The following is an 11,963-nucleotide window of genomic DNA, read 5'->3' as shown; positions in this document are numbered from 1 at the left end:
CTGGCTCCATTTTGATCATCAGTTTATTTTATTCATTAGATTCCACATATAAGTGAGATTATATGGGCTTTCTCTGACTGGCTTATTTCGCTTACACAATAACCTTCAAGTCCATCTATGCAAAAGTTAAGAGTTCCTTCTTTGTTTTTTTTGTTTTGTTTTGTTTTGTTTTTAATATATTTTATTGATTTTTTACAGAGAGGAAGGGAGAGAGATAGAGAGTTAGAAACATCGATGGGAGAGAAACATCGATCAGCTGCCTCCTGCACATCTCCCACTGGGGATGTGCCCGCAACCCAGGTATATGCCCCTGACCGGAATCGAACCTGGGACCTTTCAGTCCGCAGGCTGACGCTCTATCCACTGAGCCAAACCGGTTTCGGCAAGAGTTCCTTCTTTGTATAGCCACTTAGAATTCCATTGTGTAAATGTACTACAGCTTTTTTATCCACTCATCTACTGATGGATTAAATAATGTTGCTGTGAACATAGGGATATATATATATATATATATATATATTTGCTTAAAATATTACACAGAGTAGTACATTTGTCTCCTTTTTTCCCCTTGACCTTCCCCTAGCCTCCCCTACCCTCCCCCCCAGTGTCTGTGTCCATTGATTATGCTTATATTCATGCATACAAGTCCAAGGACTTGTATTTTTTTCAAATTGGTGTTTTGAAGTTCATCTTAATATGTGGTTTATGTGACCATTGTGTAGGTCTGTTTCACAATTGCAGTCTAATAAAAATGAAAATAATATTTTTTGCAGTCTGAGCAACTTTTACAGCATCTTGGTTCTTTGGGGGGAAACGAGTAAAATATTTGAATAATTATTGCACGATCTGTATATGAAATAAACAGAAAATTGAGTACTTCTCCAGGCTTAAACTCTGTTGCATAAGAATTCCTGTTAGAAAAATCTGAAGCAATTCAGAAAATCCAAAGTAAATTTAGGCTTCATCTATCAGAAGGATTTTTGATCTACACCTCATTTATTTAAAAAATAAAAGTAAGATCGCTTAGTCAAAGAGGAATTCCAGTTTTTAAAGAAACTCCACTGTTTTTCACAGTGGCTGCACCAGTCTGCCATTCCCACCAACATTGCACAAGGGTTCCCTTTGCTTCACATCTTCACCAGCACTTGTTTGTTGATTTATTGGTGGTTGCCATTCTGGCAGGTGTGAGGTGATATCTCATTGTAGTTTTAATTTGCAGCTCTCTGATGATTAGTGATGTTAAGCGTTTTTCATGTCTATTGATCATGCCTATGTCCTCTTTGGGGAAGTGTCCATTCAGGTTCCTTGCCCATTTTTAAAAATAGTTTTAATTGATTACAGAGAGAGAAAGAGAAAGGAAAAGAGAAACAGAAACATCAATAATGAGAGAGAATCATTGATCAGCTGCCTCCTGGACACCCCCTACTGAGGATTGAATCCCCAACTCAGGCATGTGCTCTGACCAGGAATCGAACTGTGACCTCCTGGTTCATGGTTTAAAGCTCAACCACTGAGCAACACCAGCCAGGCCTCTGCCCATATTTAAAAATTGTATTGTTTATCTATATTTTTTTGGAAGTTAACCCTTTATCAGATGTATCACTGGCAAATATGTTCGCTTATAGTGTGGGTTCACTTTTCATTTTGTTGATGAGGTTCAGAAGCCTTTTAGTTTAATGTGGTTCCATTTGTTTACTTTTTTCCTTTGTTTCCCTTGTCCTAGGAGATATACTGGGGAAAATAGTGCTATGAGAGATGTCTGAGGTTTTCCTGCCTATTGTTTTGTTCTAGGATTGTTATGGTTTCATTACTTACATGTAAGTCTTTTATGCATTTTGAGTTTACTCCGGTGCATGGTGTAAGTTGGTGGACTAGTTTCATTTTTTTCAATGTGCCTGTCCAATTTTCCCAACACCATTTGGGGGGGGCGGGGGTTGGGGGTTAATGGGGAGATGAGGACACATTTGTAATACCTTAACCAATGAAGAAATTTTAAAAAAAGAAAAGACTGTCTTTACTCCATTGTATACTCCTGCCTCTTTTGTCAAATATTAATTGACCATAGGTGTGGGTTAATTTTTGAGCTCTCTATTCTGTTCTGCTGCCTTTTGACCCAGCAACCCCACTTCTGGAAATATATTAGAAGTATATATGCACTCCTATGTTCATAGCAGCTTTATGTACAATAGGCAAGATCTGGAAACAGCCCAAGTGCCAATCCGTAGATGAGTGGATAAAAAATTTGTGGCACATTTCATAATGGATACTATTCAGCTGTAAAAAGAAGGAACTATTACCTTTAATGACAGCATGGATAGAACTGGACAGTATTACGCTGATCAAAATAAGCCAGTCACAGAAAGACAAATACTATATGCTCTCACCTGTAGGTGGAATCTAATTAACAAAATAAACTGATGATCAAAATAGAACCAGACGTAGGGATAAGGGGTGGGCAAAGGCAGGGAAATGTAATAGTGTGAATAATAAAAATTAAATTTAAAAAAATAGGTCATTTGTCCAGCAGGTGTTGCTTGGTGCTTGAGAGTCAACTTATGAACCAGGAGGTCACGGTTTGATTCCTATTCAGGGCATATACCTGGGTTGTGGGATCAATCCCCAGTGTGGGGTGTGCAGAAGGCAGCCGATCAATGATTCTCTTTCTTCATTGATGTTTCTATTTCTCTCTCCTTCTCCCTTCCTCTCTGAAATCAATACAAATATATTTTTTAAAATAGTAGGTCATTTAAAACAGAACTTATGGGACCAAAACCAGGAGCTCTTAATGCTGAGGCATAAGATTGAAATTCTTTATAGGATGTAATAGATACTCAATGGTGCTACATTGTGAGATATAAGAGATATAAGAATTTATTAATGTCATCTATATTTTGTCTGCACTGCCCTTCACTTGGAAACAGGATGCTAACCTCACATTAACACCAGAGACAACACCACAGAGAGGAAAGCTTTGCAGACTCTGATATCAAGGATAGTATTAGAACAGAACTCACAAGTTTTTTTTTAATTTTAATACTTTATTTATACTTTAAAATGAATTGTAAATAGCCACACTAGAGGAAATACTGAATCGTCTTTCCAACCTCTCTACAGAAAATGATGCTACAAAATCTTTGTCATCTTAAGAGGCAATCAGAGTATGTAAGAAAAAAAGAATTTGGGGGTATGTCGATCTGTTAATAATAAAGATAATACTGTGATTTTTCTACTTTTTAAATGTTTGTTGTATTTAACTCTTTAAAATTATGGCTTATGGTGATTAATGGTTCTAAGTAAACATTCAATTTTGTGTTCACAATTTTACATCCTTTTTCCTAAATCATATGAAATTCAAATTGTATAAACTCCAGACTCAACAAAATCTGTATGGAATCTTCTGGGTGCAATAAAAATTTGATGTATAGTGAACAATTCATGTATAAAAATCCAAATTTAGAGTCTTGCTGTCACTCAGAACAGCTGAGATATCAGGTAACCAAGAGATTTGGTAGATGGAGAGGAATAGAAATAAGGCCAAAGACCCAGAACTTACTGTGTTGAAGGTGTCATATCAGTCATGGACCAGCAAAAGACACTGAGAAGGGAAGGCTTTAGGGAATAAGAAGGTCTTTCTATTCTCTGAGATTTGCCTTATCTGCTGGGAGATTTGCATTGGGGAGGATTGAGAAAAATGGGGTCTGGAGAAGTCCTCAGAGGTACTTCACAGATTTCTTATTGAACACTGAATCCTGGACTGTCTATGTCATATCTTAGTATCTGAGACATCACTCCTGGCCACCATGAGCACAAAGCAGATAAAGAGGGGTGTAATAATCCACGTGAAGTGGCCTGAGTTGATGAATATCATTCAAAGAAAGGGCAATTATTGTGAGTTTGTTTAGCAGGGCCACCAGGTAGGATTGCCTAGGTATTCCTCTTTCTCTAAAAAATCAATGGCATAAAATATACTCGGGTGAGGATTAACAACAACAACAAAAAAAAACACAAAATAATACCACAAACAACAAAAAAAAGAAAAAACAAAAAAAGAGACAAGTGACCAAGATTAAGACAAAGAGGTGAAAGGAGGAGTTTGTGCCTAATCAAAGCTCAAGAGTTTATGTAGAGTTCGGGGAGGACATTTCATTCCAATATGAAATGAAACCCAGAAGTATAAGTGTTCTCTTTTAGGCACGACCAGAATTGCTAGAGAGCAGATGAGTCCTGAGTAGGGGCTATGGAGATTGAGAAAAAGAATGAAACAGACACAGAGACAGTAGGGAAAGCTGGGACCAGGTGGGACACTGTTCTTGGATGGAGAGACAGTGACCCAGAGCTAGTGCATCGCGTTTATTGGATACAGCATGATACCAAAAAGTTTTACTAGAGTTTAAGACAAAGGAAATTATGGAAAATCAGGCTTAAAGATCAAGCTGCAATTCTTCATTCCTGTGGCTTCTCAGAATGGTCAGGTCTGAATGGACCCTGATAACTGCATCCCCACCTAGGGACTGGCTGAACTTAGATATTTACACCCACCCCCCTGGCGCCTGAACTAAAGATCAGGACTGAAGACATCCCTGCCTTTGGTGAGGTATGTCTCCAGGTCATGGCTTTGCTGAAGCTGCTGGACTCAGCCGAGGACCCTTGGCTCAGGTGCCCACCAGGCTCTCTCTACACAGAAGAAAGGCCTGAAGAGTGCCATTAGCCATGTGTTGCCACCTCAAGGCTTCTGGGTGTTAGGTTGGAGGAAGGCTAAGGAAAGAAGCATTCTAGTTAGTAAGGTTGGAGTTGAAGAAGACGCTGTGACAGTGGAAATGGTGAGAGATGACATGATTGATGCCTGAGGTAGTCCTTGTGGACAAAGAGGCTATTTCCAGAAGACCTTCCTTTGTTTTGATGTACCAGGCTCTGTTTTATTTTTTATCTTTGTTGTTGGAAGTATTACAGATGTTCCCCTTTCCCTCTCATTGACCCCCTCCTCCCCACTTTCTTAAATCTGCCCTGGTATGTTTTTAGGAATAGTGTCTTCTGAGTAGTGGGACTGCTAGGTGGTTCTCTGGACTTGCTGAGAAGTTGATGAACAATCAGAGCCCCTGGAGTTGTCGTTCTGATGTCTTGGCAAGAACTCAAAGAAGCTGAGAATGGAGGGTGGACTCAATCGCTACAGAGAAAACAGTCCTAGAGAGAAGGGTAGATATGAGCCTGACTGGGTGTCCTATGTGATATGATATACATCTCCTATTGCTGACTCTGAAATTGTGGATTGCATTTATTCTGTGTCTGTTTCAGCGTGTAGGTTTGGCTGTATGAGTTATTTTGCCCCATTAGTGCACACATTGAAAAGAACTGCACCTGAGAAGTTATACTCGGTTCAGTTCGTGAGCACCAGGTTCTGGTTTAAATGGTGAAATCCTGGACTTCTGTCTTGAGCTTGTTGCTGTTATTGTTTTACACTTGGAATTCCTTGGAGAGTGGTCAGAGTTCGGAGTATGTGGGAAGTGTGAATGTCTCTGGAGCCTGATGGTGGAACAGTACTAGTCTAGGATAACTGGTCATGAATCACAAGGCAACATACCCATGCCCTGGTGTAGTCTTCTCCACATGATTATGGCCGTCTCTCTCACTCACGTTTGACCAATAGGATGTGTTGGGAGTGACACTGCATGACTTCTAGAGCTAGGTCCCATTACACCTTGCATCTTCTGCTTGAGCCTTTTCAAGGGTTCTCTGTGGCAGAAGCCAGTCCCAAACCCCTGAGATCTCTGTGATTTGAAGAAGTCTAAGACAACCATGAAGGTCATGTGAAGAGAGAAATAACCAGCCAGCCCCCGGCTGTGTCAGCCAGACCAAGTGAAGTGTCAGACATGAGGAAAGCTTCCATCAGAAAACTTCACTTCCCACCGCAATTTGATTAAGGCCACCTAATACGCTACCCATATAAGTGCAATAACCCTGCAAAACGGAGATAATAATAAATTATAGTTTTAAAGCAATATATTTTGGGGAGGCTTGTTATTCTGTAGTGATTAAGTGGGAAGACATCAAAACCAGAGTCTGGTCACTGCATCCGGGTGTATATATTGTTCTTGTTTTAATAACAACTTTTATCCTCCCTGGTCTAAAATGGTGACAATTCATTATGAAACAGGTCCCAGGCTCTACCCACATAAATTGGAAAAATATTGCAATTGTTTGAATAATAGAAAAATCTTTGGGGCAAATTTTTTGGTTCTTCAAATAGTCCTTGGATTACAATTTTTTTAGTGCACCCTGGCTGGGGGCTCAGTTGGTTGGAACATCAACCTGTACACCAAACGGCTGCAGGCTCAGCTCCCAGTCAGGGCACATATAGGAGGCAACCAATTGATGTGTCTCTCTCTCATTGATGTTTCTCTCTCTCTCTCTCTCTTTCTCTCTCTGCCAAATCAACAAAAATATATCCTCAGGTGAGGGTTAAAAGAAATTTTAAGTGCTGGCTTTGTCATTTTCTTTATTTTCCCCAGTGCATCTTACACAAAACCAGGCACAGTGTCAATATAAATTAAAAATTCTTAGCGTAAAGGAAGAATTAAGACTTTTCACCTGATTTTCCTCAAAATACAAAGTTTCTTCATCAAACCACCAATTATAGCTCTATGTGTGCAGAGAGATGCCCAAAGTCTTACTTTAGCTCTCTGAATTTGGGAAGGATTTTGCTTCAGAGTTCCTAACATATCCTAAGCACTACATCATAAGAATATGGTTCCAATGTCTTCTCAGATATTTGATGAGCTTGTCACTCACTCCTTGTATCAGAGAAATGTTTATCCACTTTGATACCCTGATCTCTCCCACAATATTCTCACACCCTTCTTGCTGATAACCACATACTCTCCCCACCCCCCTCTCTTTTTCCCTCTAAAGCAAGAAGCAAATCTTGTTCTGTTTTCAGAAGTTTTAATGACCGAGTGTGGGGGAAGGGTGAGAACCCATGTTGTTGGTGAGCTCTGGGAACCACAAAGTCACTTAGGTGGAGGGGTCTCCTTGACAACGGGGAGTCTGGTCACATCCTTCTCTAAGCGATAATCACTGAGGTCAGGGACACATCTCTCCACACCTGGATCATCTTCACAGATTTTGGGTCAAGTCGATGGGAAAAAGTATAACTTTGGCAGCCATTTACTATTACCTGGAAGACAATATGTGTCAGAAATACAGCATGCCACCAAACAAACTTCCCGTCTTCCGTTCCTTTCCTACCCTATACACTCACCATCCACCAGAAACTTCTAGTCACACTCAAAACACAACAGACATGCTTCTTTTTATAGCCTTCCTTTAGCGATGATTTCCGACACATATTCACCCTATTTTCTGTTTCTCTCATTCTTCTACTGAGGTGTTAGCACTCTATGTTGCACTGTCTACGTTTGCCTGGGCTTCCCTCTGGCCAGAAACTGTTTCATGAATCGTGAGTCTGGGTCTTGCACAGAGTATCATAGCTAATTGGTCATTAAGTGTGTATTGATTGCATTCATTTCAGCTCTGCTAAACTTTACTGCCATTTACTCCTGGTGACCAAGTAACTCAGACTTGGGGTAGTAAGGTAAAGAATAAAACTCTTTTTTCCTATTTTTTATAGAGTGAGGATGGAAGGAAGGGAGAAGAGGGGAGAGAGATAGGAGAGAGAGAGAGAGAGAGAGAGAGAGAGAGAGAGAGAGAGAGAGAGAGAAAGAGAGAGAGAGAGAGATGAGACTCAATTGGTTGCCTCCTGATGTGCCCAATTGGGGCAGAGGATTGAACCTGCAATCTAGATACATGCCTTGATGGAGAAACCAACCTGAGAACCTCCAGTGTGCAGGCCAATGCTCTAACCACTGAGCCTAAACTTGAATATTCCTAAAGAGGAGGAATAGTACATATGATTAAAATGAGGATATTTTTATTCAGCTTATAAGCAAATGGAACAATGCCTCACTTCAATCACAAGACATTAAATCTTTTTGCTTCTCCAATGATAGAAGGTTTAAACATACACTTTATGGGTGTGGCTATGGAGAAATAGTGGACTTTTTAGGTCTTAATTTTTCAAATTTAAAATGCCTACCATTTTTGAACCAGTTATTCAATTCCGCTGAAATTATCCTCCCTTATAAGAATAGGGAGGTTGATAATGACAAAAATGTGATATAGAATGAAGCTTCATTCATGAGAGCAAAATATGGAAACCACTTAAATGTGCATGAATAAGGGCCAAGTTAAATTTTTCTGAAAATGCTTCTATGGAAATATTATGCAAACATTAAATGATGTGGGGGCATCACAAATAGCATGATGTTAGTTTCTCTAACATACATTCTTTGACAACAAATGAAATCTAGTCATCAATGTGTGATTTCTAGGAAACTTACAACATCACTTGTTTAAAAATAAAATGAGACAGGATAAATAATAAGTAGATAGATAGATACATAGACAGACAGATACATAGACTTGAACAAGCATATAGTATCTCTGGAAGGAGCATAAAGGAATTAGGAATTGTTGCTCTGGAAAGAGTGACTGGGTTTGGGAATGTAGGAAAGACTTAATTTTAGACTGATTATAATTATTTATATGCATATTTTAACCACCTCCTATATGAAAACTGAAGGAATGACAGCATAGGTAGAAACGACGGCTGTGAGTGAACACAGGAACTTCTCCACCCTGGAGAATAAGGCCTGTGTGCTGATCTTGACCTGCTCATATTTGGAAAAGGCCCTGAGCATGGCAGTACAAGCAGAGGGTGCTCTGTGATGTGAGGGGCAGGAGATGAACCACAAGTGACTCTGGGGGCCAGGCCAGGGAGAGCTGTGTGCTCCTGTGAGGGCCCTGAGAGCCACAGGATGGTAGTAGATGTTCCTGGCACACTCACCTGGTACTCCTTTGGCAGCACCGAGATGCCCATTTCAAAGGGTTGGCCATCCTTAAAGGGCATAACAGATGTTTTCACCTCTTCTTTCCATTTCCCACCCTGACGGCTGTTCATCACCACACAGCTGTTAAAGTACACTCGGAAATGGAAGGCGATGTCTGAGTCATCTTCATGTTCAGTGTGGAAATCCACCTGCAGTTGAGGGTTCTTGCTGAAGGCAAAGCACACAGCATGTTCAGCAGGACTCTTCCTCATGGGAGCCCACATTCAACACACACATCCACACCCTCCCAGCTCCTCGAGGGGGAGGGAAGGCCTTCCTGGGTGAGACTGCAGTACGTGTCCCTGTGGGGCTGCTTCAGCTTGTCTGGCCCAAGCTGGGGAGATGCCTCACCTCTTAGCCCAGGACTCACACTGAGCAGCAGTCACTGGCCTGGGGCTACTTTTCATGCCCTGGAAATACTGTGTCCCTTGAAAATAAATCTCAGTCCAATGCCTGAGTGACCCCAGCCCCAGACTTCACCACTTGCCAACAGTCATGCACCTGTAGGTTTAATGCCTGAACCATATGGGTCTCCAGAACCTGCATCTGCATTGTGCTACCATTAGGCTAATTACAAATTTTAACCTCAGTCATGCATGAAGTGACCCCCAAAGCTCTAATAACCTCACTTCTCCTCCCCATGGGCTATAGATACTTACCCGAAAGACACGGCAGGTGTGCCTTTGATTTTCAAGAAAGAACCAACAGGCAAGGACATAAGTTTTGTATATGGGACCTGCCATGGGAGACGAGAGTAGTTGAGAGGGGCAAGGCCAGGTGAGGTCTCCCATCCTATAACAGTTCCCAGTGGCAAAGCAGGTTAGACATCAAAGGACATATCCGGAGGACCCTCTTTTTCGCACCTCACCACAGGCAGGTCCCTGTGTCTTTTAAGAAATGTGAAGGTTGAAGTTCACAGCAAGAGCTCAAAAGCCAGGTGGCCTCGATTCTAATGTTGATTCTGCCTCTGACGACCAATGAGAACTGAGTTCCATCACTTGGATGCTCCCTGCCTCCGTTTTCTCAGTACAAGAAGGATTATAAAATTCCTATTTCCTGGGATGTTCTCAGGAATAGCTGCACTAATAGAGGTAAAACCTTTGGCATGGTCACTGGCAGGTAAAGGGTCGATACAGGGGTGACTTATCGGAAGGGGAGGACCCTTTCTAGGATGCTACCCTCCCATCAGTTTTTATCTGAAACTGTGAAGATAAGGCTTTAGAATATAAAAGTATAAAATTTAAAAATCCACTCCAATATAACACAGTTGTTTAAAGGGAGAGGGAAATAATGGAAAAGGTGACTCCTGTGGGTGGCAAGTATATGAATCAGAATTTTCAAGGGCAATGGTGTCCTTTCAGGAATGTGTACTAGTTGCTGAGGACAGTCGGTACCTGCACACAGGGTGGGAGACAGGAAAGGAATTAGATAGAATCTACTGGTTGTTCCCTGATATCAACTGTAAGCTTTGTCTGGACTGAGGCTGGTTTTGTTCCTTCCATCTTCAGGTGATCCATTCTCTGAAATTAATTCTCCCAACCACCTTCCCCAGAGAGCCAGGATCTGCTTACCGTGTGTGTGTGTGTGTGTGTGTGTGTGTGTGTGTGTCTGTGTGTGTGTGTTTTGGTAGAACAAAGTAAGGGCTGGCTGGGGGAGGAGACCCGAGGCAGGAGCAGGGATCACGGTGTGCTGATTCAGACAGGAGATACTTTGCTCCATAATATGAGTTTACCTTCCCCAGCCTTCTTGAGAAGAGGCACCTGAGGACTGTCTCATTCTGCTCTCAATAATGCTCAGGAAGGAGTTCTGGGAAACCCACTCTCCCCAAGACCTCCAGTTCTGCCCACCAGTAGCCACAGTGATACACATGGAAAGAACCACAGCTACTTAAACAGTCACTACCATGTACGGGAGAACCCTCAGAAGCAGACACAGCTACACACATATTCATAGTTCAACACGCAGGCATAGATCATCATACACACAGTTACACAAGGACATGGGCCTCACCGTCTCACACATACCTCCCAACACTACTACTCATGATGACATGCATAGCTGTTCAGCCACTCACCCCTTGCACCCATGCACACACTCCCTCATCCCAGTCAACTGTCACTTCCCACACAAAGTCACAGTGTCTCAATAGAGTTCACCCTCAGTCAGATACCACCAAATGCTGACAGTAGATACACTGGCCCATCCTCTCTCTTCCACACATTCACTACACCACGTAAAACATTCCCAATATTTTCATCTCAGAAAATCTCAGACACTTTCCTCCTTCCCTTACGGGACCTGGGATCATTAAAGGCTGTGCCTGTTCAACTCACCGGGATCACTGCCATTGTTGTGCCTTCTGCTGGGAAGCTCTTCCAAATTGTGTCTGGTTGTGTGTGTGAGCTCTGCAAGTGGCAGGTTATAAATGATTTATGGAAGCCCCACCCTCTGGCTTCCTTTCAGTTTCTAAGTCTCTTCTAGAAAGATTGCCAGCAGGTGAGAAGGTGTGGGGTATCATAAATACAATGAACCACAACTATGTCTTTGAAAAGGATGTGTTGTGATGCAATAGAAACTTCAGTGAGGAAATTGTGGGTCAGGAAGGATTAGCAGGAAAAATGCATGAATAAGGGCGATAGAACGAGTGGGTGAATGGGCCTATAATCCAGCCTATGTGCCTCTCCAAGTATTTATCCTTCAGAGTAAAACACACCCAAAAGGTACCCACTTTTCTGACTTGAACAATGGCAAAGAATTGGTGGTGCTGGAGGTAAGGACTCCCTTCCAGAGGTCCTGAGAGTTCATAGAAATTGATCCTCAGCAGACCTGGAGATAGAAAGTCTTTGTGTCATTTCCTTTCCACAGTAGGTCCCTTGGCTCTGCTAATGCCAACAGTGTTTTAGCCTTTGTGTTTCACCCTCTTGGTCAACTTCCAACATACATCAATCAAGATCGGACATTTAAGATGAAAAGTTATTTGTAATAATAACATTGAATAAGTATGATTTAATCATGATGACC

The 11,963-nt window shown here is 41.7% G+C and overlaps 1 protein-coding gene across 1 annotated transcript; it reads right to left on the bottom strand.

The window, feature by feature from the left end:
• Window positions 1-6,925: 6,925 nt before the first annotated feature.
• On the bottom strand, window positions 6,926-11,335 carry LOC138999697 (galectin-10-like). Its single transcript, XM_070401896.1, has 4 exons — window positions 11,276-11,335; window positions 9,602-9,678; window positions 8,900-9,110; window positions 6,926-7,171 (listed from the first exon to the last, which is right to left on the bottom strand). The coding sequence occupies exons 1-4, from the start codon at window positions 11,288-11,290 to the stop codon at window positions 7,058-7,060; spliced, it is 417 nt and encodes a 138-aa protein (XP_070257997.1). The 5' UTR covers window positions 11,291-11,335; the 3' UTR covers window positions 6,926-7,057.
• Between the last annotated feature and the right edge of the window lie 628 nt (window positions 11,336-11,963).

The sequence above is a fragment of the Myotis yumanensis genome, unplaced genomic scaffold (genome assembly GCF_028538775.1).
Source record: "Myotis yumanensis isolate MYYU_CA2020_CCGP unplaced genomic scaffold, mMyoYum1.0.hap1 SCAF_23, whole genome shotgun sequence".
NCBI lineage: Eukaryota > Metazoa > Chordata > Mammalia > Chiroptera > Vespertilionidae > Myotis > Myotis yumanensis.
Note: the sequence above shows the minus strand (reverse complement) of the source record. Positions and strands in the feature narration are given on the sequence as shown.

What these genes read in the sequence shown, in the direction of transcription:
- LOC138999697 (XM_070401896.1), bottom strand. An exon ending in ACACCTGCCGTGTCTTTCGG is followed by an intron (nt 9,111 to 9,601) that starts GTAAGTATCTAT and finishes CTTTGCCTTCAG; the next exon opens with CAAGAACCCTCAACTGCAGG. An exon ending in TGCTGCCAAAGGAGTACCAG is followed by an intron (nt 7,172 to 8,899) that starts GTGAGTGTGCCA and finishes ATTGTCTTCCAG; the next exon opens with GTAATAGTAAATGGCTGCCA.